Source organism: Eurypyga helias, unplaced genomic scaffold (genome assembly GCF_000690775.1).
Source record: "Eurypyga helias isolate BGI_N326 unplaced genomic scaffold, ASM69077v1 scaffold10199, whole genome shotgun sequence".
Lineage (NCBI taxonomy): Eukaryota > Metazoa > Chordata > Aves > Eurypygiformes > Eurypygidae > Eurypyga > Eurypyga helias.
Genome location: NW_010271418.1, coordinates 1 through 21,093, shown reverse-complemented (window position 1 = coordinate 21,093; position 21,093 = coordinate 1). Strand labels below are relative to the sequence as shown.

General features: G+C 50.4%; 1 protein-coding gene across 1 annotated transcript; it reads left to right on the top strand.

Moving 5' to 3' along the window:
- Positions 1-383: 383 nt before the first annotated feature.
- Positions 384-21,048, top strand: TNRC6A (trinucleotide repeat containing 6A; the record flags this gene model as incomplete). Its single annotated transcript, XM_010158811.1, has 18 exons — positions 384-431; positions 4,966-7,554; positions 8,324-8,488; positions 8,655-8,830; positions 8,949-9,029; positions 9,460-9,511; positions 10,936-11,078; positions 11,728-11,865; positions 12,082-12,210; positions 12,323-12,400; positions 12,661-12,871; positions 13,427-13,459; positions 16,270-16,401; positions 17,777-17,935; positions 18,643-18,783; positions 19,789-19,896; positions 20,087-20,308; positions 20,978-21,048. Coding segments are annotated over 18 exons (4,676 nt in total), but the record flags the coding sequence as incomplete, so codon positions are not given.
- Between the last annotated feature and the right edge of the window lie 45 nt (positions 21,049-21,093).

Below are 21,093 nucleotides of genomic sequence, written 5' to 3'. Positions count from 1 at the left end.
ACTTCCAGGGATGGGGCATCCACAGCTTCTCTGAGCAGCCTGTCCCAGTGCTCCCCACCCTCTCCATGCCAACTGTATAAAAACAATCTAGCAGTGGAAATAGAGCAGCAAAATCGCTAGCGGTTGGACCTGAGCACAGCACGTCAGGAGCTGGGTTTGCTGTCCGTGTCTCTCCTGTGGCGTGTTCAGCGCTGTGGGTTCAGGTCGGCCCTCGACGGTGGCTAGCAGGGTCAGTAGGATTGAGACGTGGCTCGAGAGAGAGCCCTTCCCTGAAGAAGGGGAGAGCCAGTGAGGGGTTTGGAAGTTGAGTGGCGTGGGGGCTGTTCTGAAAGGGCCAGTTTACCTAAGTAACACTCTTGTCGTTTTCTTCCTTTTTTTCCTAGGCATGCCTCCCATTCGGGACTTGGTGAGCCACTCCCCTAACCAGTCAGGTTAGCTATCCACATCTCGCCTCTTTGCACTCTGTGTTTGTCGTAGCTACATGTTTCACACAACTTTGTCTGATTTTTTTTTTTTTAATTATTATTTTTTATTCTTTGCCTTCCATTTTTCAGTAGCATGTGCTGTGTGAATGACAGTGTGCTGGGTTTAGTCAGGAGCTGAGCCACAGCGTAAGGATACCTCCTCTGGGCCACTGCATACACCATTTGGTTAAACACTTTTGATTTTCTAAAATACATGAGAATTCATACCCAACAAAGATGTCCCGATGGCGGCACCTTACCTTTAAAAGACTACCTGATTTTTGCCTTTGTGCACACCCGTTAAGTTGCCTCTCTGTGGCGTAAAGTGAATAATCACTGCAAGCCCGTTGCCTCATGTCAGCGCCGGGGAGGAAGTCGCGTCTGGGGCTCCACCGAGTGTGTGCTGGGGCTGTTCCCTGCTGGCTCTGACCGTGAACGACACTGGCCGCTCGTTTGATGTAGTGTTTTGGAGGGCGCGTGCTGGGTGCCGTGGTGTGGGTGACGCCGGCGGCACCGCGGGCTGGTTGTGCTGGCTGTGCCGTGTCCCCGTCGGGCTGCTGTGGGCACGCCGCGTGTTGCGTCTCCTGTTTGCCTGGAAGGCCGCTCTCTGAGCGGTGATGCTAACCCTCCTCCCTTCCCCCATGTTGTGTGTGTCCTGGCGAGTCAGTGCAGCTTCTGCCTGCGGTGGGAGACTGTCGGAGGCTCCTCTTTCCCGGGCTGGGCGAGCTGTCCTGACGCTGCCGGGTGTTGGCTCTGGCACAGGCCAGGGCCAGAGCTCCTGCTGGAAGTCAAGGGGGGAGAGAGCGGGCAGCACAGTCCCTTCGAGGAGAGCTGCCAGTTGAATCATAGAATCACAGAATGGTTTGGGTTGGAAGGGACCTTAAAGATCATCTAGTTCCAACCCCCCTGCCATGGGCAGGGACACCTTGCACTAGACCAGGTTGCTCAAAGCCACATCCAGCCTGGCCTTGAAGACATCCAGGGATGGGGCATCCACAACATCTCTGGGCAACCTGTTCCAGTACCTCCCCACCCTCTCTGTGAAGAATTTCTTCCTGATATCTAATCTAAACCTCCCTGATTTCAATTTATACCCATTACCCCTTGTCCTATCACTACAGGCTCTTGTAAAAAGTCCTCTCCCAGCCCCCCTGTAGGCCCCCTCCAGGTACTGGAAAGCTGCAATGAGGTCTCCTCGGAGCCTCCTCTTCTCCAGGCTGAACAAGCTGAGCTGGGTTAGGGGCCGAGGGACGCTGAATCCTTGTCCTGGCAGCTTTCCTGTCCTGCAGCAGCAGTTAGGAAACCGTTGCAGCCACGGGCAGACAGCGACCCCTGCTAATGCTTGGGTTGGGGTACCTTCAGAAGGCACGGACAGGCTTCAAGACCTTTACTGCAGAAAAACGGATATGCGATCTGTTAACAGGTTTGGGGTTTGTCGTTTGATAATGAAGGTGCTTTCAGCTTCTTTACTAAGATGCATTTCCTCATCAGTAACTGGGAAGGGAGGACATGAACAGTCTGTGGGTACTGGTCTGTGCTGGAACTGGGAAAGGAGACGGAGGGAGGAAGATTCCTGTCTCAGCCCCGCTGTTTATTTCAGGCCGTGGGATGGTGCTTTGAAACAAACACACATGTTTGAGAAAATATGAGATAATACATGCAGTTTCCCACAGGGATAACTCGGAGCTAGAAGGCATCAAACTATTAAATCACCAGGTACTGAAAAAGACGTAGTAGATCAGGGTATTTGCAGAGTTGGGTTTAAGCAGTGAAAGTTCAGTTGCAGCTCCTAACTAGTTTGGGGAGAAAACCAAGAAATTTGGCTGCTGCTGGCTGGTTTTGCTGGGCACAGTGTGATACGTCAGCTCTAAGTTTCCAGTTTTGAGGGTGTGTTGGTGGCATCTGCCGGATGTGAGAAGTCGGAGGTGATACCATGTTCGTTCAGATTTCTGTGCTTAGTCTCGGACGTCCCTGCGTTGTGGAGGTTCAGGTAGGAATGTTTCGCCGCAGCGGCTTGTAGCAGAAATCACCAACACGCTTCTGTGTCCAGCGCTGTTAGTCAGAGTCGTTGTGTCTGTAAGGGGATAAAATTCTGGATGTCTGGAAATTAATTATCCTGTGCTGTGTATTGGCTCGTACAAACTGCGTATCACATCTAAATTGGTCTAGAGGAATTTCAGTAAAAGCAGGCTTTCTCTTTATCCCGTTGCTGTGCAAATTGGCGTTTGTTTACCGTTTCACTCTGCTCTGGTCACAACCCCTCTCTCTTTCTCCACACAGAATTCAGGCTGTTTGCCATCTCTCTACTTTTGTGTTGTTTTTAGAACTGACCATGGTATTGGAATAATGTTTATGTAGTCAAGATTTTGGTTTGCTAGGGCAGCTTTTGATGCTGCTGATTCTCTTGTTCATGGGGCTGCAGACAACCTTTAACTCTTAATTAGCCTTTTAATGTAGGTTAAATGTCATTTATTAGTGTGGGATTTGGAGTCTGTGTTGTCAGACGGTTGCTCAGACGCTAGAGTGTCTTTTTTCGGGGACACACCGGTTCTGGGTTATGCTCAGCTGAACGAGTGTCTTCCAGTTCTCCCCAGGATGCTGTGTGGTTCCCCCACTTGAGACCGTGGAGCTGCTGGACACTTCTAACCATTGCAGCCCTATTTCTGCTTGCGGGTCTCTTTCCACTACTCCCTGTTCCAAACTGCTGTGCCAGCATCCTTTTCTCTCGTGCTCTGGTTCCTGGAGAAGCTTAACTGACTGCTCCAACTGCCTCAAGCTTCCGTCGTGCTGGGTGGTGGAGGAGCAGCGTGCGATCCCTGCTCTGTGCCGCTCCAGGCTACGTGCTCCTGGGGGCAGGCTCTTTGGCTGGACTCTTTTTCACTGTAGGATAAATCGTGTCGATATTGGTTTAAAAATCAATTAAAGAGACACCCAAACGTTTTGTACATCAGTGTAAACTGTCCACAGCAACTTCCATTTAACCTTTCTTGATTTGTTCCTTCCTGCTTCCTGCAGATCATCAAGATCAGAAATTTAAATAACGTTGTTTTAAGAGTGAGCAGTTTTAATGGAGTCGCTGCTACTCAGTTGCTTGTTACTGAGCCGCAGGCGGGGTTGGTGGGCAGGGGGGCTTCGGAGCCGGGGCAGAGCTGGCGGGAGGGAGAAGCTGGTGGGGCTGGCAGCATCCTTGCAGACTTCACAGAAACAGCGGAGACTCAGCAATCAGTGCTGTAGTTTAAAAGGAACGAGTCCCTCGGTGTTCCTTAGGCAGCTTTTGAGAAGGATAGGGTTGGTAATGGAAGCGCTTTGTCCTAGCAGCGCTGTCTGTGAAGGTGGGAGGCAAAGCAACCGCGTCTTTTCCTAGTGGGATGTCAGGCATGTCCTGTGGAAACCCAGTAAGAGTGAGCAGGAGCTGTAACACCTCCCTCTTATCTTTAGGTCCATACATTTTAAATATTCTAAGTGAAGGCAAAAAGGGGAACATTACACAGCAAAGATTCTTTTAAAAACCCGAGAGTTACATGGACGGAGAAGCGTCAGTGCAGCGCGGGGCAGACCCTCCTGCGGGTGGTGCTTCAGTTCAGGCAAGTCCCACGACAAAAACGTCACTGGTGCTCTGTCACCAACTCTGTGCCTGTTTCCCACGTGCTCGGCACTTGGGCAGTCTGATGTCCTGGCGCGCCTGCCTGGCTGAGCCTGGAGCGAGCGCCGGGGGGTGTCTGCAGGACAGCTTTCCACGTGGGAGATGGAAACTGATAGCACTTGTTGTGGAGCAAATGCCCACTGATGTGTGTGTTGTTTAACCCTGAGACGTCCTTGAGTGAGTTAGGGTGCGTGTTGTCCTGACTCCCAGAGGTGGTCAGTGTATTTACTGGAAGGAACAGTGGTTTGTGTATAAACACAAGTACCAGTCCAGGGACTGCGCGGTCGGTACTTCTGCAGCAGCAGAACTTGGATCAGTCCTGTGGGGTGTGCGTCCGATTGTTGCGCAGAAGAAAGTGTCTTAAATAACTCGTGCTTAAGCAATCCTCCCTAACGTCTTTTGGGGGTTGGGGGGGTCTTTCTCTGGCTGTTGTCACATAGCGATGGGTACTGCTAGGCCAGCCTAGGATCCTGCTTGGATTTCTGCCTTTCAGAGTGTCTTTGGTTTTGCACAGTGGTTTGACTATGCATACGTTGTCACAAAATAACCTTGTCTAAGGTGATAGGGTATTTTTTAAAACCCCGTTTCTCTGGAAGAAAGAACCGTACCTTTAGGAGTGCTTCTTCGTGCTTCTGGGGGCGCCGCTTTGCATGCTGGCGGGCAGCGTTCTAGGCTGTGCGTGTGGCTGTTCTGAGCAGCTGGGCTTGGAGGCTTCCTCTGTCCTCTTCACTGACCCAAGTGTGAAAATAAGCAGAGTAATCCCTGGCTTAGTACCTTTATGCCTTTTATTTCCCCTCTCTTCTGCTTAATGACGTAATAATTATAGTAATGCTCTTGGACTTTCCTTCTTCCCTTTAGATCTGAACCACAGTGGTCTAGGATCCCATTATGAAAATTCTCACTGGGGACCAGTCTCTTCAAGTAGTGACTCCAGCACAAACTGGGACAAAGTTATTGTAGACGGCTCTGACAAAGAAGCATGGCCATCAATCACTGGCAGTGACCCAGAGCTGACATCAGAATGTATGGACACTGACTCTGCCTCTAGCTCTGGGTCAGAGAGGAACCTCGTTATCATGGCTTCAGGGAGCACAGGAGGTGAAAGCGATGGCATTCGGAATGGCGTTGGACATGGTTCTCAAAATAAGTTTGTGGTTGGTAGCAACAGCAATAATGTGGGCAGTGGAAGTATTAATGGGCCGTGGGGTTTAGCCCATGGAACCATAATAAGCACATGTCAAGTTTCTGTGGATGCTCCTGACAGCAAATCTGAAAGTAGCAACAATAGAATGAATGCTTGGGGCACCATAAGCTCTTCATCAAATGGAGGGTTAAATCCAAGCACTTTGAATTCAAATGGCAACCATGGTGCCTGGCCGGTGTTGGACAACAACGGACATGCCCTGAAAGGGTCCGTAGGGAGTGGTAATCCTGGCACGAGTGTCCCGTGCAGTACCATAGGTCAGATGTCTAACAGTCAGAGTATTAACTCTAAAGTGGGTGGTTCAGCCCATATTTCCTGGGGAAGCCTTCAGGAGAATTGTGATTCTGAAGGAAATGGTACAAGGAAGGTTTCATTCAGTGGGCAACCTCAAAACCTTAACACTGAAATGAATGGACCAAATAACACTACTAACTTTATGACCTCTAGTTTACCAAACTCCGCTGGTTCAGCGCAGATTAACGAACTGCCTAATAATACAGGGCACGGGGCCTGGCGTGTGAGCACAATGAATCATTCTCAGATTCAGGCCTCTCCAGTTACCAACGGCACTCCCATCTCCCACCTTAGCAACGGTGAGGCGAAAAGCGGTGGATCTTACGGTACTACATGGGGTGCCTATGGCTCTGGCTACTCTGGAGACAAATGTGCAGGCCCGAACAGCCAAGCTAATGGCGACACTGTGAATGCAACTCTAATGCAGCCAGGCGTTAGCGGGCCCGGCGGCGCTAACTTTCAAATCAACGGGAATAAAGGAGGAGGGGTGTGGGAGGCAGAGGCAGGCAATTCCCAGAACATGCCGTGGGGAAGCGGAAATGGCGCGAGTGCTGGCGGGAGCAGAAGAGGATGGGGCAACCCCGCTCAGAACAGCGGCACGAACGTTGCCAACGGAGAATGGAGTAAACTGCCTAGCAATCAGCATTCCAGCGAAAGCGCGAACGGAAACAGCCGCAAGTTCACCAACGGGTGGAAGTCTGCTGAGGAGGATGACCTCAACAGCCAGGGTTCTGCTGCTTCTCAGATAGCCGAGCAGAACGGCGCGTGGGCCAAAACAGGTACGGGGGACAGCGAAGGTAGTTTGGAGAGCACTGGATGCCATGAGGACAGAGCGGCTGCGGACGGACAGAATCGAGAGAGAAGGAAAGTTGACCAGCACGCGCTACTCCAAAGCATAGTGAACAGAACTGACTTAGATCCACGTGTCCTCTCCAACTCTGGTTGGGGACAGACTCCAATCAAACAGAACACTGCCTGGGATACCGATACATCCCCGCGGGGTGAAAGGAAAACTGACAATGGGACAGAGGCCTGGGGAGGCTCTGTGACACAGGCTTCCAGCTCAGGGGGATGTGTGGATAGACCTAGCCCTAGTAATAATGATACCTCATCTGTGTCAGGGTGGGGAGATCCAAAGTCTGCTACAAGGTGGGGAAACTCCAAAGGGTCAAACAGCCAAGGGGGGTGGGAAGAGGATTCTGCTGCTACAGTAGTGGTCAAGAGCAATCAATCGTGGGGAAGTGGCAAAGAGGAAAAGTCGTCCTGGAGTGACACGCAGAAGATGAAACAGGGATGGGCAGACGGACAGAAGGCCAGCCAGGGTTGGGGAGCTTCTGCCGGTGATAGCTGGGGCGAAAATTCCAGAAGTAACCATTGGGGTGAGGCCAAGAAATCCAGTTCCGGAGGTAGCGACAGTGACAGATCAGTATCTGGTTGGAATGAGCCAGGTAAATCAAACTCTGTTACTTGGGGAGGGAATAACACCACCCCAAGTAACGCTTCAGGATGGGATGAACCTTCAAAGCCTAGTCAGAACCAGGGCTGGGGAGACCCTCCTAAATCCAATCAGCCTCAGGGCTGGGGGGATTCGTCAAAGCCAATCAATTCTCCCGAATGGAACAAACAAGATGTTGGCTCTTGGGGAGCACCGTCTGCCACAAACAAACCCCCTGGCTCGGGCTGGCTGGGCGGACCGATGCCAGCACCAGCGAAGGAGGAAGAGCCCACTGGCTGGGAGGAGCCGTCCCCTGAATCAATCCGCCGTAAGATGGAAATTGATGATGGAACTTCTGCTTGGGGTGACCCAAGCAAATACAACTACAAAAATGTGAATATGTGGAATAAAAATGTCCCAACCAGTAGCAGCAGTTCAGACCAGCAAGCACAGGTACATCAGCAGCTACTGTCTTCAAGTGCCATGGCTAGCAAGGAGAGCAGTTCGGGTTCCGGTAAGGCTTGGTTTTGTGCAAAGTTGTGTTTTCCATTAACTGTAAACCCATTCTTTTATTCTTGCTCCATGTAACGACTGTAGTTTCAAAGTGGAGGGTGCCAGTGAAGTACCATTCTTATTACTACAACAAGAAGTACAGGGGTGCTGCTAGACGTCGGATATTGTTATGCAGATTGGAAGATCCAGTCTAGTTTTAAATAGTGTGAATGGTAAAGACTGTAGGCAGCTCTATCTGGATTCTGGGGTGTGGGAACAACACTCAGAAAATCCTTCAAACAGTATTAGAGGAATGAAAGTATTTTTCTTTATTTGATTCTAAACCAGTAAAACTTAATGTTGCCAAAAAGACCCCCAAAACCAAGTGTGGAGCTGCTGCAGGAGAGAACGCAGGGCGGTGGGTTTATGTGGGCTCCAGCTCAGACTCTCTGACCCTGTCATTCTGGGAGCAGTGGATGCCGAGACCTGCGGGAGAGCTCGCGAGCTCTCTCAGCTGCGCAGGGGAGCAGCTCGTAGTCACTTAACACCGTAGACATTCCTATTACCAAAACGTGATTCTTTACCTATGAAACTCCTATTTTTGTCAGTTTATTTTTTATGGAAGAGCTCACGGTTGTAGTAATTCCACTCATACAGAAATGTAAAGGTGGACTAATGCGCCTTTTAACTGCGTGTTGTGGATCTAGAAAAGGCGAAACGCTTGAGTCTCTTTAGGTAGCTTTTAAAATCCTGTTCAGAAACATGCCACTAACTCCTGCTGCTTTACAAAGGTTGGGGAGAGCCTTCCACTCCAGCCACCACAGTAGATAACGGAACTTCAGCGTGGGGTAAACCCATGGATACTGGTACTAGCTGGGGAGAACCCATCAGCGATGCAGCAGGCACCTCTGGCTGGGGAAACGCTTCTCTTGGTCAACAGGCCTCAAATAAACCCGGTGAGTGCTTCCTACGTCGCCTTCGACTAACGGGCTCTGAGAGGGGCGAAATACCACTCGGAGCTTTACCTGTATGAGGGCTTTTTTGTCTTGCAGTAAACATCTGCCTTAAGGACCCTCGGTTGCTACCGAAACGTTAACATGCTGGATTTTTTTCCCCGACCAGGGCCTAAATCTATGCAAGACAGTTGGTGTGGAGATGATATGCCCTTGACAGGCAGTCGTCAGACCAGCTGGGAGGAAGAGGAGGATGTGGAGATTGGAATGTGGAACAGCAGTTCCTCACAAGAAGCTAACCCCTCTTTAAATTGGCCCCCGTATATGAAAAAAATGCCCACGAAGGTAAGGAGGAGGTTGAGGCGGGGTTCTTGCGCTGCTGTCGTCTCTCAGGGTTAAGCCAGGACTGAGCGGCACGTGGTTCAGCTTGGGAGTATCACAGGAGTGCCTTTCTGTTTTTAAGGGAATAATGAAAGGTGGAAATAAGCAAGATGACGCATGGATCAATCCATTCATTAAGCAATTCACAAATCTCAGTTTTTCAGTAAGTATTTACCTGCCTTTACTGCCTTCCTGGGGCGCCGGTTGTAATGCACAGATTAAAATGCTTAATTGCCTAGTGTTCCTTGCATGGTGGTGTTCTTTGCATCTGTCTCCCCACTGTCACCTGTCCCTCTTTGTTGCATCCTCGTTACACAAAGACCCGCCCAGTGATGGAAGGTGGTGCTGTAAACACTGCCCAGACGCTCATCCCGAATCTGCTGTGTCCCTGAACGTCGCGCGCACACTTGGGTGAAGGTGCCCCTTTCTAATTGGGTAACAACTACAAGGAGAAAATGCTTTAAAATAGCATCTGAGCTGTCTTGATTTCTTTTTTCTTGTAGGTTTGCATTGAAATGCTGCATACGAATCTCTTTGCTTTTGTTTTTTAAAATAGTATTATTAAATAATTATGGTTCGTTTTGTCGCTTCAGAGAGAATCGCCAGAAGAAACCATACAGAGCAATAAGATGGACATGTCTGGAGGTGAGAACAGGACATCCCTGCTGGGCTTATTGCTTTCCTTTCCCTTCTCTCTTAGTTTATATCCTTCTGTAAATTGCTTTTTAAAAACTACTTCTAACACATACAGTTACAGCTATACATCGCTAAATGTTTCCCTAAGAAAAGGAATAGCCCTGCAGAGCAGGGAAGGTGTGGCTGTGAGAAATGTTACACACCTGACTCAGCGGGGGGCTGCTGTAATACTGCCCCTAAATCAGAGGTTGAGCTGACGGGAAGGAGCGTTTCAGGGCTGTGGCAGGTTGGTTTCGTGGTGCCTCCGGGGTACCTTCGCCAAGAATACACAGGGGTGTTCCCAATATCACGCTCGCTCCTTGTGGGTCATTCTGGGAAACACAATTTCAGTTCTGAGCACTGAACTGAGGCCGAACGGTTACTTTAGAAACGCTTAAACCGGAGTGTGAATGGCTTTGGAGCAGTTATGTGTTTATTTGACTCCACTGACTGGGTTTGCCCTAGCAAATCAGAAACGTGGTTCTTCAGTATGTTAATACCAGTGTACTAGAACGATAGACTATTTCACGAGAAGTAATGGCAGCAGCGTAGTTTTTATGGTAGTTGCACCCTTAATTCTGGTTTAAAATGGACTGTTTTCACTTTTGGGCCCATATCTTCACATTTGGGCTCGTAGCCTGTCGCGTAACGAAATTGTTCTTTGACTTTTAGATTTTAATATTAATGGCAAACCTCCTTGAATGGTTTTTTAATTTGAATTAAAAGCATCTCCTTGGGAAGTGATTCTCTCGCGCTGCATGCAAGGAAGCATTGAGTGGACTCTTCACTGCTGCTTATGTTTTGGTCTTCCAGCTTGCCTAGTGGAGTTAGAGACGCAAGATAACTTAAAATTTGCTTTCAGTAAACACACATACTTTCGATTTGTGGGTTTGATTTGGTATTTTTTTTTTAGCTAAATAGTCTTTTTGCTAACCGGATCGAATTAAAGAGCCTCTGAAATAGTACACAAATGCCGACATGCGTGCGATTTCAGAGACCCTTGAATCCCCCGGGGTGTGGAGATCCTACTTCAAAGCCAAGCCGCTGGTGGTTGCTGCTGCAAAGAGAAGTGGCACTCACAACTGGAAACTCGAGTTTGAACAACTGGGCTTGCTTGGTTTTAATGGAAACCGAGAGCGCTCTCTGAGAAGCCCAGCAGAGTCTGCGGGCGCTTGGCCGACACCAGGTTTTGCTGGTAGCCGTCGAATCGTAGCGTTCCCTTTCCCTTCTCGGTAAAGCCCAGAGAGGTGAACACTAAACTGATGTTTCCTTTTGTTGGTCTGGAGCTTGAGAGCAGTTTTAGTTCAGCCCTTGATAAGCACAAACCGTTCGTAGCCTGTCTGGAAAAGGGGGTGGTCTTCCGTTGGGTGCTGTACATCTCCCGCCTTCCCCAGGGTTACTGCAAGAGAAGCGAATGGAGATGGATAAGCACGGCCTCGGTGTTGGAGATTACAATCGTGTGGTTGGAAAAGGCCCTGGTTCTCGTCCTCAGATTTCCAAAGAGTCTTCCATGGATCGCGGTCCTTACTTCGATAAGGTTAGTAGCTGCCTACTGGCGGGCACTTGGGTACGTCACGTTCAAAGCAGTTAGCTGTGCTCCGTAGCCCCCGCGGGGAGCAGTGGTAGGCCTTTCTTGTTAATCCGTGAGATAAGTTTTGTTCTCTTTAACTTACTGATGTATAATACTGAGCACTTTCTGCAGCCCAGTTGCAGTGCAAATGACTAACCTGATCTCTTTTGTTTTCTGCCTGTTTCCTGCTGGTGCTGGACTGTCATGTGACTCTTCCCTTCTGTTCCCGGCAATGGTTTCTCCCTTCTGCTTGCTTGCTGGCTGGTTGTTGCGCATCGGTTTGTCTGTCCCATCAGGATGGCATTGTAGCAGACGAGTCCCAAAACATGCAGTTTATGTCCAATCAAAACATGAAGCTTCCCCCTTCAAATAATGCACTACCTAACCAAGCCCTTGGCTCCCTAGCAGGGCTGGGTATGCAAAACTTGAATTCTGTTAGACAGGTAAGGCTGCCTGCATATCCTTGGCATGTTACTTGACAGCATTTAATACTTTTTGATACAACATCCTAGCTGTGTATGTGATTGATAAGTGTTTAAGTGCTAATTGGAATGTGTAGGGGTGGGAGAAGCGGCAGCGGGGGTTTATTGGCACTAACTGTCCCTCTTTTCCCCAGAATGGCAATCCCAGTATGTTTGGTGTTGGTAATATAGCAGCACAGCCCAGGAGCATGCAGCAGCCTCCAGCACAACCTCTTAATTCATCTCAGCCTAATCCACGTGCTCAAGTGCCTCCTCCATTACTCTCCCCTCAGGTAATCGAGTGAACATTCTGTGGATAAACTGGCAAAATGCCACCTCAGAAAACTGTGGTTTGGTTGTTGGTGTTGCTGGTGAATAGTTGAGAACATGTTTGGCTTGAGGAGTATTTCAGTATCGAGGCAGCTGTTGACCAGAGGGGATGGTATCCTACGGCGGGTGGAACTAAGCATCGTTACTGTCAGTCACTCTCAAACTGGCCTGTTTTGCAGGTTCCAGTATCATTACTGAAGTATGCACCAAACAACGGTGGCCTGAGCCCACTTTTTGGCCCACAACAGGTAGCCATGTTGAATCAACTGTCCCAGTTAAACCAGCTTTCTCAGATCTCCCAGTTACAGGTAAGCCAACAAAACTAGTCGCCCTGTGTTCTGTTTGAAAAGTCTAAGTAGAGACTTGACGTCAAGCTGTAAACTGTTCTTAAAAAACCCACCACAAAACACTGTCTCCTAGCGGTTGTTGGCTCAGCAGCAAAAAGCGCAGAATCAAAGAAGCATGCCTTCTGGTGGTCGTCAACAGCAGGAGCAGCAGGTAAATAAACACGTTTATTATTAACTTCTCAAGCTGTCCTTAGAAGCTGTGCTTTGTCCTGAGCCGCATTTCTTGTCCTAAACTGTACTCGAGTGCGCGAGAGCGACCGGGGCTGTGGGAAGCTTGGAAGGAGTGACTTAGCTTGCTGCTGGGGTGCGCTGGGCTGAGACGCACAGACCCCAGCAGCGTGTGTCCTTGACTTTCTCTGAAGGTGGGAAAGCTTTTGCCTATTTATATTGTAACTGCTCTCTTTTTTTAAGGGTCGATCTCTTAGTATGCAGCAACAGATGATGCAACAGTCCCGTCAGCTTGATCCAAACCTGTTAATGAAGCAGCAAACTCCTCCCTCTCAACAGCAGTCACTCCATCAACCCTCCATGAAGTCCTTCCTTGAGAATGTCATACCCCACGCTACTCCTGAGCTGCCAAAAGGGCCGTCGCCAATAAATGCGTTCAGCAGCTTCCCTATAGGTGGGTGTCCGTACTCGATGCGTTTGTGATGCAGCCGCTCCTTCTTCTTTTCACGTTGCCCGCCTCCTCCGGACAACAGTGATCGGAATCTGTTAGCACTTAGGAGCTTAGTGGGAGTAGTAATTCTTTGTGGGGCTTACCCACTTACTTTGTTCACCAAAGAGCTTTTTTCACAAGTACTCCCATTCCCAGAATTGACTGTATTTCACTGCAAAATGCTTTACATTCTTAAAGAACTGTCTCCTTTTATTTCTTTCTTATCCTCCGGGTCCCAAGGATGGTAAAAGTCCTTCTGCAGTTACAATTCCCGGAGCTAAAGGAGAGGCCAGACAGAATCCGTTGATGTGGTCTCATTGCGTTGGATTTTTAAAGGTTTTTCAATTAAGCTGAAATTGCATAGGTAGAACAAAATGCTAATTTCCTTTTTAGTGGTTTTGTCCAGGAAAGAAAGCTTTTAGCTCTGCGTTTTTAAAGAATGGTTGTCTCGTTTCAGGCAAAACGTCTGAACACTTACAAATACAAACATCTCCTGTTTCTTTCTCCCTACCTTTCCAGGCTTCTGTCCAATTTCTACTTCAGAAATTCCAGGCTTGTATATTTTCTCCTTACTTTAGGTCCCTTTTTAATGCTATCGTACCACAACTGTACACCATTCGCCTCTCCTTCCTTATCCCTATTTTTTTCCCTGCCTCTCCAGTTTGCTTTTCTTCTACGTTATCCTAATCTGGTCATTTCTGCTGGGCTGGTTTCCTTTGCATTCCCACTGCCCTTTGTAGAGCAGTTTAACAGCGTGCTGCTGAAACCCTTGCGCTTGTAGGCGGGGCGTTGTGGAGCCAGGGCTCGGTGCAGGCCATGCTCTTGCGCTGCATGTGGCACGCTGGAACTCTGCTTGTGGCCAGGCTGCTGCTTCAGAGTCGCTGCTGCTGGTTGGCGTCAGGATCTGAGTACTGCTTCCACTCCAAGGGCAAGGCCTGAAAATGAGGTGTGTTTAGTTAACAGAGGCACTGTGTAGGGCATAGTGAAAGGAATCTTTAACTTTCTTACCAAACTTCACTCTGAGCAACGGCATCCTGCCTACCTTAGGTGCCTTTCTGTGTCCTTTCTGGAGTTGAATTGTTGTGTACTGTTGTGCCGTAGCTGCTTTCTCACCCCAACCCTTGCCACATTTCAGCAAGCTGCGGTATGCGGGTGCCTTTCTGTGTCCTTTCTGGAGCTGGATTGTTGTGTACTGTTGTGCAGTAGCTGCTTTCTCACCCCAACCCTCGCCACGTTTCAGCAAGCTGCGGTATGCATAGGATTGCCTGGAGATCCCCTTCAGCCTGCTGCAGCATGCGTAAGAATTCTGTGGGATCCCTCTGGAGTAGTACTGTGTCGTGATGTAAGCAAGTGGAGCCACGCTTAGCCCACAGATAAAACTCAAGGGTACAGACGGGGGGTTGCTGGAATCACTTCACCAGCAGTGATGTAAGCAAGTGGAGCCACGCTCAGCCCGCAGATAAAACTCGAGGGTACAGATGGGGGGTTGCTGGAATCACTTCACCCTTGAGTGAAACTGAGCCAAGAGGAGCATTGGTAGGACGCTCGGGGTGCACGGAGTGTAGTAGCATAGTGTGTGAGGAGGAGCGGAACTTGCCCAGGGTGTCTTCAGGAAGAGCTTGCAGGTACGTTACTTAACTCCATGTCCAACATCAGGATCTGGAGCCCCGCAGGCAGAGTGGGGAGGCCGGCGTTGCATTCCGGGGAACGGAACGTGTCGAGGTTCGCGAGGTGTTAGTTCAGCAGCAGCAGAGACTGGGGGCAGGTGAGGGGGGTGCTCCTCGCCAGGTGACCCCTGCTGCAGGCACACCCCGAGTGATTTAAAGTATCAAGTATTCCTAATCTTAGAAATACCTTTTCCTGCCAGGTAGTGAATGTAAAGTCTTCCACAGTTGGATATGCTAAGTTACTTCTGGGAGGACAATCAAAGTACCAATTGTGTCCAGGGACTGATGTCCATCCCTCGGTCCGCAGATTCACAGCTGGAGCTGCGGACGTAGGGCTCTGCCTGCCAGGGGCCAGCACGAACCTTACAGGCCACGTGCGCCTCTTGGCCAGTTGTCATCTTCCCAGCCCTGTAGAGGCCTGTCTTGCTCAGGCTGCTGTGGAATTCGGAGAAAGGGTGTTGTTGTGCAGAGGTTACTGCTCTGACAACAGCAGGATGCCCGGGGGAGAGGTGTCAGCAACTGGGTTGATTGGATTCTCCCTTTCTTCTGTTCCAGTTAGTGGTTATATTTCTTAAAACGCAACTGTCCTGTTACGAGGCACTTTGGGACTTTGCCAGGGGCTGCTTTTCTGGCACCAGCCTCTGCTCCTGCCCCTAAGAAAAAAGCAAAAACCCAACCACCAAACAGACAAAAACCAAACCAGCTCCTGCGTGGCAGTGGGTGTCGGCTGAGGAACAACATCAAGCCCTGCTTTCCAGCGCTGAATGAAGGTGTTTCTGGTAGAGGTTTTCTGTGTCCCCTGTGTCTCTCTGGCCCCAAGTTGAGGTGTCAAGGTAGTTTATTTTCAGAAACGAGGTCAGTAGATCTGAAGGGCTGGAAACGTAACCCGGTGGTGGAGGGTTAAGGATTCTCGCAAACCTGGAAAGGGAGCAGGCGTGCCAGGGTCAAAAGCGTGGCACATTGCTCAAACCCAGCATAGCTGGTTCTGACAGGTATTCGGGCTGATTTGGGTTGGCATCAGCTGGATCCCCTGGCAGACAAATGATTTGAAATGCCAAGGATGGCTTGGAACAGGTGAAGGCGAGTTGTGCGTTTTGTCTTGCCGCTGTTCTAATGCTCAGCGTGAACCGGATAAACGAAGGAGGAGATGGCAGCACTGGTGCACTTCCATGCCAAGTGCTCCTGTGCCCGTGCTGGAGTGGTTCAGGAGCTGGCGAGGTGTCCTGTTAACTGCCCAAACCAGGACGGGAACGAGGTGGCAACTGCAGAGGCCAGGAGGTGCTGTCTGCTGAAGAGGGAGGAGCACAGACACCCTCCTCTTACAACTGAGCGTAGCTCTTCGGAGAGCAGTAAGTCCGTCCGCTTCCAACACGTGAGATCAGTTGTGCTGGACTGCTATTAGAAATGTAAACATCTAAAAAATTTTTAGTTTCTCTGACTCCCCTGAGGGCTTCTTCCCCTGTCATTTCTGCATGAAGACGTCAGCCAAGAGCGTCAGAGTGCTTTGCATTGCTTAGCTCCCCTCCTGCCTGTAGTAAGTTCACTGTATTAAGCCCTAGAATGTTTCTCAAAACCAGAGACTTGGAAGCATGAAACAGCCATGGTAATATGCTCCTACATGTTTATTAGGACACGGTGGTAATTAGCAGAAGAAAAGCACTGCGCGTGTACTTCATAAGCTGTGTGTGTTTTCAGGAATGAACTCAAACTTGAATGTAAACATGGATATGAGCAGTATTAAAGAGCCACAGTCCCGCCTGAGGAAATGGACTACAGTAGACAGCATTTCTGTGAACACCTCCTTAGAGCAGAACTCCAGCAAACATGGTACGTTAACCGGGGCACCGGGTGGCCTTTGACGGCTCATCCTGGGTGTAACGCGGGTTTGCTGTGCGTAGGTCTGCAGCTGTAACGCTGAGTTGTCGTGTTGCCTGTGCCGAACTCGCTGTGTGTCCCGTAGCGCAGCCCCTAGCTTTCTGCAACGGTTTACATTCAGGAGTGACCTCGGGAGGAGGTTTGGGAGAAACGTCGTGCCTTTTTGACCAGACTTTTCTGTGACTGTGGCTACCAGCTTCGCCTTCATCTAGACTGGAATGCTTCCTCTGTATTTAAACCAAAAACCTTTAGACTTCTCAGCTTGCTTTCCCTCCACCCTGCTGGCCTCAGGTGATTTTTGGAGGTTTAACTCTGCATTTTGAGTTACAGGTTTTGGCTGTGAACGGGGACATTTGCATTATAAAAGGGGGACAGCTTAGGAGGAGACTAGAGGGGCTGGGCTTTGGTTGCTTCATATTTTATCCCAGTGATCAGGATCCATGTGACATTTCAACTGTTTCAGTCACTTGAAATCCCATCCTGTTAAAAACTGGGTCTGTAGCACAGAGGGTTTGTGTCTAGAGGTCGTTGTAGGATGTCTCCAGTCTCCTGCTCCTGTTCAGCCCTCGGATTGTGAGGAAATTTTTGGAGTTGTCAGTTGTTTTACCGTGAAGTGACTGGCAGCCTTAAGCATCTAGTGCAGATACCCTGCTGGTGTGCTGGTGAACCAGCTGCTGGTGACACAGAGTGGGGTTGCCTCAGCTGTGGAGGATGCTTTCGGAATCATCTTGGGGATTTCTGAACGCCGTGTTGCCTCAAGTCACTCGTAAAAGTCAGTCGTTCCCTCAGCGCAGGAGTCTCTGGCTTTGCTGGCTAATAGCTGGTAAAGGTCTCCTCACAGGGCTTGTGCAGAATTGGGTAGATCTTTCCGCGCTTTCCCTCCTTGCTTTGCCTCCAGAGACTTCTTATCTGTTATATGCTTCCCAGGAATATGGGTCCAGTTGACACTTTGCAGTAGCTAAAAATCCTTCAGATTTTGCTCTTCCAAGAGCCCTCCCATCACAGAATATATTCGCTACCCCCCTTACACAGGAGGGGTCTCGGAATGCTCTTTACCTCTTCAACTAGTATTTTACCTGAGTTCAAGTTTACCATTTTAGTGGAATCATTTCATGGGAGATCATCCTTACAGCTTTCTCCTGAACTCTTCAGAGACGGTTCATTTTGGATTAGATCCTCCTGTGGGACTTTCTGCATCTCCTGACATCATGAGGGGACCGTATGCTGCGATGCGTTGTAGAATGCTTTGCAAGGGCATCTTTTTATGTATTTGTGTATATAAAATCAGCTGTGAAAAATGACAGCTTCTGTTTTTTTTTTTAATTAGGTGCTATTTCAAGTGGTTTTAGACTGGAAGAGTCTCCATTTGTTCCATACGACTTTATGAACAGCAGTAATTCTCCAGCCAGTCCTCCTGGATCTATAGGGGACGGCTGGCCCCGTGCCAAATCGCCTAACGGCTCTAGCAGTGTTAACTGGCCGCCAGGTAGGGACCACCCGCTCCCTGCGTGTGTCCTTCCTTCCCTCTTCCTGGGTGGTTGCATGTGAGTGGGCAGGGAAACGGGCAGGGAGAGCATTTAGGGTGTGGTGTTAGGAGATTGAAATGGAGAGCGATTTCGTTGGCCAAAGAGAAGTGTATCGCCCTGCCTGGTGAGGCAGGCCCAGAAAAACGAGAATTGAATGTTCAGCCTGGAGAAGAGAAGGCTCCGGGGAGACCTTAGAGCACCTTCCAGTGCCTGAAGGGGCTACAAGGAAGCTGGGGGGGACTTTTTCCGAGGGCAGGGAGTGACAGGACAAGGGGTAACAAGTTTAAACTGAAAGTGGGGAGGTTTAGATTAGATATCAGGAAGAAATTCCTCCTGGAGAGGGTGGTGAGGCACTGGGACAGGTTGCCCAGAGAAGCTGTGGATGCCCCATCCCTGAGAGTGTCCAAGGCCAGGCTGGAGGAGGCTGGGAGCAACCTGGTCTGGTGGAAGGTGTCCCTGCCCGTGGCAGGGAGTTGGAACTGGATGGGCTTTAAGGGTCCTTCCCACCCAAACCATTCTGTGATTCTAAGTGAATAAAGTGAATACTAAATTAAGTAGATTAAATGCTTAATGACTGAAGATGCAAGAGATGTATTGCTTAGACAGCTATTTCCTCTGGGTCTGGGGGAAATCAAAATAAGCTGCTTTTCTGAATCTCTGTTCCTAGAGTTTCGTCCTGGCGAGCCATGGAAAGGTTATCCAAACATCGACCCAGAAACTGACCCTTACGTCACTCCTGGCAGTGTCATAAACAATCTCTCAATTAATACTGTGCGGGAAGTTGACCACCTCAGGGACAGGAACAGTGGTAAGTCCAAATGCCAGCCTTTCCCGTTTAGTGCACCAGTTCCTGCGGTCACACGCAGACACTGTTGACTCGGGGATGGGTTTGCTACTGGCTCAACTCCCTCTTGATCTCGTGTTGTGGATTTCACAGCTGAAAAGCTCACCCTTGGCTCAAGCACTGCTGCTTGCTGCAACGCAACAGATATTCCAGGAATGTGGGTAGGGTGAGGAACACTGCTGCTCCGCGTTCTGATGTCATTGTGTGCAGACAGGCAGAGTGTTTGACAGCGGGAAAGCAGAACCTGGTAATCCAGGCACTGCAGTAATGGAGCTGCATCCAGCTCTGGGCCCCCAACAGCACAAGGACACAGAGCTATTGGAGCGAGTCCAGAGGAGGCCACGGAGATGCTCCGAGGGCTGGAGCCCCTCTGCCATGGGGACAGGCTGGGAGAGTTGGGGGGTTCAGCCTGGAGAAGGGAAGGCTCCGGGGAGACCGTAGAGCCCCTTCCAGTGGCTGGGGGCGGCTACAAGAAAGCTGGAGGGAGGCTTTTCCCAAGGTCAGGGAGTGACAGGACAAGGGGTGATGGGTTTAAATGGAATGAGGGAGATGGAGATGGGACATCAGGAAGGAATTCTTCCCACAGAGGGTGGGGAGGCACTGGGACAGGTTCCCAGAGAAGCTGTGGGTGCCCCATCCCTGGAAGTGTCCCAGGCCAGGCTGGATGAGGCTTGGAGCAACCTGGTCTGGGGGAAGGAGCCCTGCCCATGGCAGGGGGGGGGACTGGGGGGGCTTTAAGGTCCCTTCACACCCAAACCCTTCTGTGGTTCCATGGTTCTATGAGCTACTTTGCTTGCAGCGAGCGCAGGGTGCTTCCACCACGTGCCCTTGGATCAGGGATGAGGACTGGGAAGTCGGGGAGGTCCCTCATCTGCGCAGACGTGTTCCGTCTGGACTGCAAGTCACGCCTTTTGCTTTTACTGCGTTTGGGCTTCACCGTGCTGCGACTGACTTCTGCTTCTGTTCCAGGGTCATCCTCATCTTTGAACACCACGCTGCCTTCAACTAGTGCCTGGTCATCCATTCGTGCCTCCAACTACAATGTTTCCCTCAGCAGTACAGCACAAAGCACTTCAGGTGATGTCTGCTTAGGTTGCTCCGGGCCAGTATCACTGCCCTCTCTGTGCTCTGGGGGACGCTCGGTGTCAGTACAAGTGGCCCTGAGGTCTCGGAGCTGTTTGGGTTTTGCTCTGATGAGCAGCTTCTCTCTGTAGCGAGGTGACGGTTCCGGCAGCGCGGTGACTGTGGGTGTCTCTGTGTCTTTCAGTAGCCAGAAACAGTGATTCCAAATCAACGTGGTCTCCTGGATCAGTCACTAACACCTCTCTGGCTCATGAGCTGTGGAAGGTCCCTTTGCCACCTAAAAGCATCACTGCTCCGTCCCGCCCACCCCCAGGGCTAACAGGCCAGAAACCACCGCTGTCCACGTGGGATAACTCCCTCCGTTTGGGTGGAGGATGGGGAAATTCTGATGCCAGATATACCCCTGGTAAGGATCTCTCTTGGGGTGCCGGGGGGGGTGTTTTGGCTCATCGCCAGGCCGGGCACTCTCCTGTGCGTCAGTGGACAATCCACCAGCCAACTTCCGGGCCATCTGTCTTGCCAGAACCAAAGCTGGTCCGTGGAGCCCCGTTGCGGCAGGCCTTCTGCTGGATAAAACCCGGGGAGGGCAGGGTGTTGCATGCGGGGTGACAGGGTGGCACTGACGGGCTTTTGTCCTGGGTAGGAACTATCTCTCCCCGCGCTCCACGAGTCCGACAGCGGAGCGGCTCGACGCAGCTGCCTGTTCTCCCTTCTCCTGCCGCGGGTCAGGAGCCCTCGGGCCGGCTTCCAACCGGCCTGAGCTTGCCACAGGGGTCAAAACCAGTGTCTTTGTGTTTCTGCTTCAGTTACCATTATCTGACAGCAGTGTAGCTGCTTGTGACCAGTTACACGATCCGAACGCTTCGGAAAGTAAATCAACGTTACGCAAAGTAAGTCAAGCGGTCAGACAGCGACGTTTAGTGCTGTGTGCCCCCAGAGTAGCCGTGTGTGGTTGTAAGTCTGGAGGAGACGAGCATCGCCTGCGTGTTTCTTGTTTGTGAGTGTCCTGTCGGCTGCCACGCAGCCTCTGGTGTCCAGCCTGGCAGGGCACGGACTCCTGTTTTCCCTCGCTTAGGTTCAAGCTGGGGTGAGAGCAGCTCAGGGAGAATAACAAATTGGCTTGTTCTGAAGAACCTTACACCTCAGGTAAGGCCGGAGCGGGCGGCGGCGCGTACGGACCGGCCGCTTCTG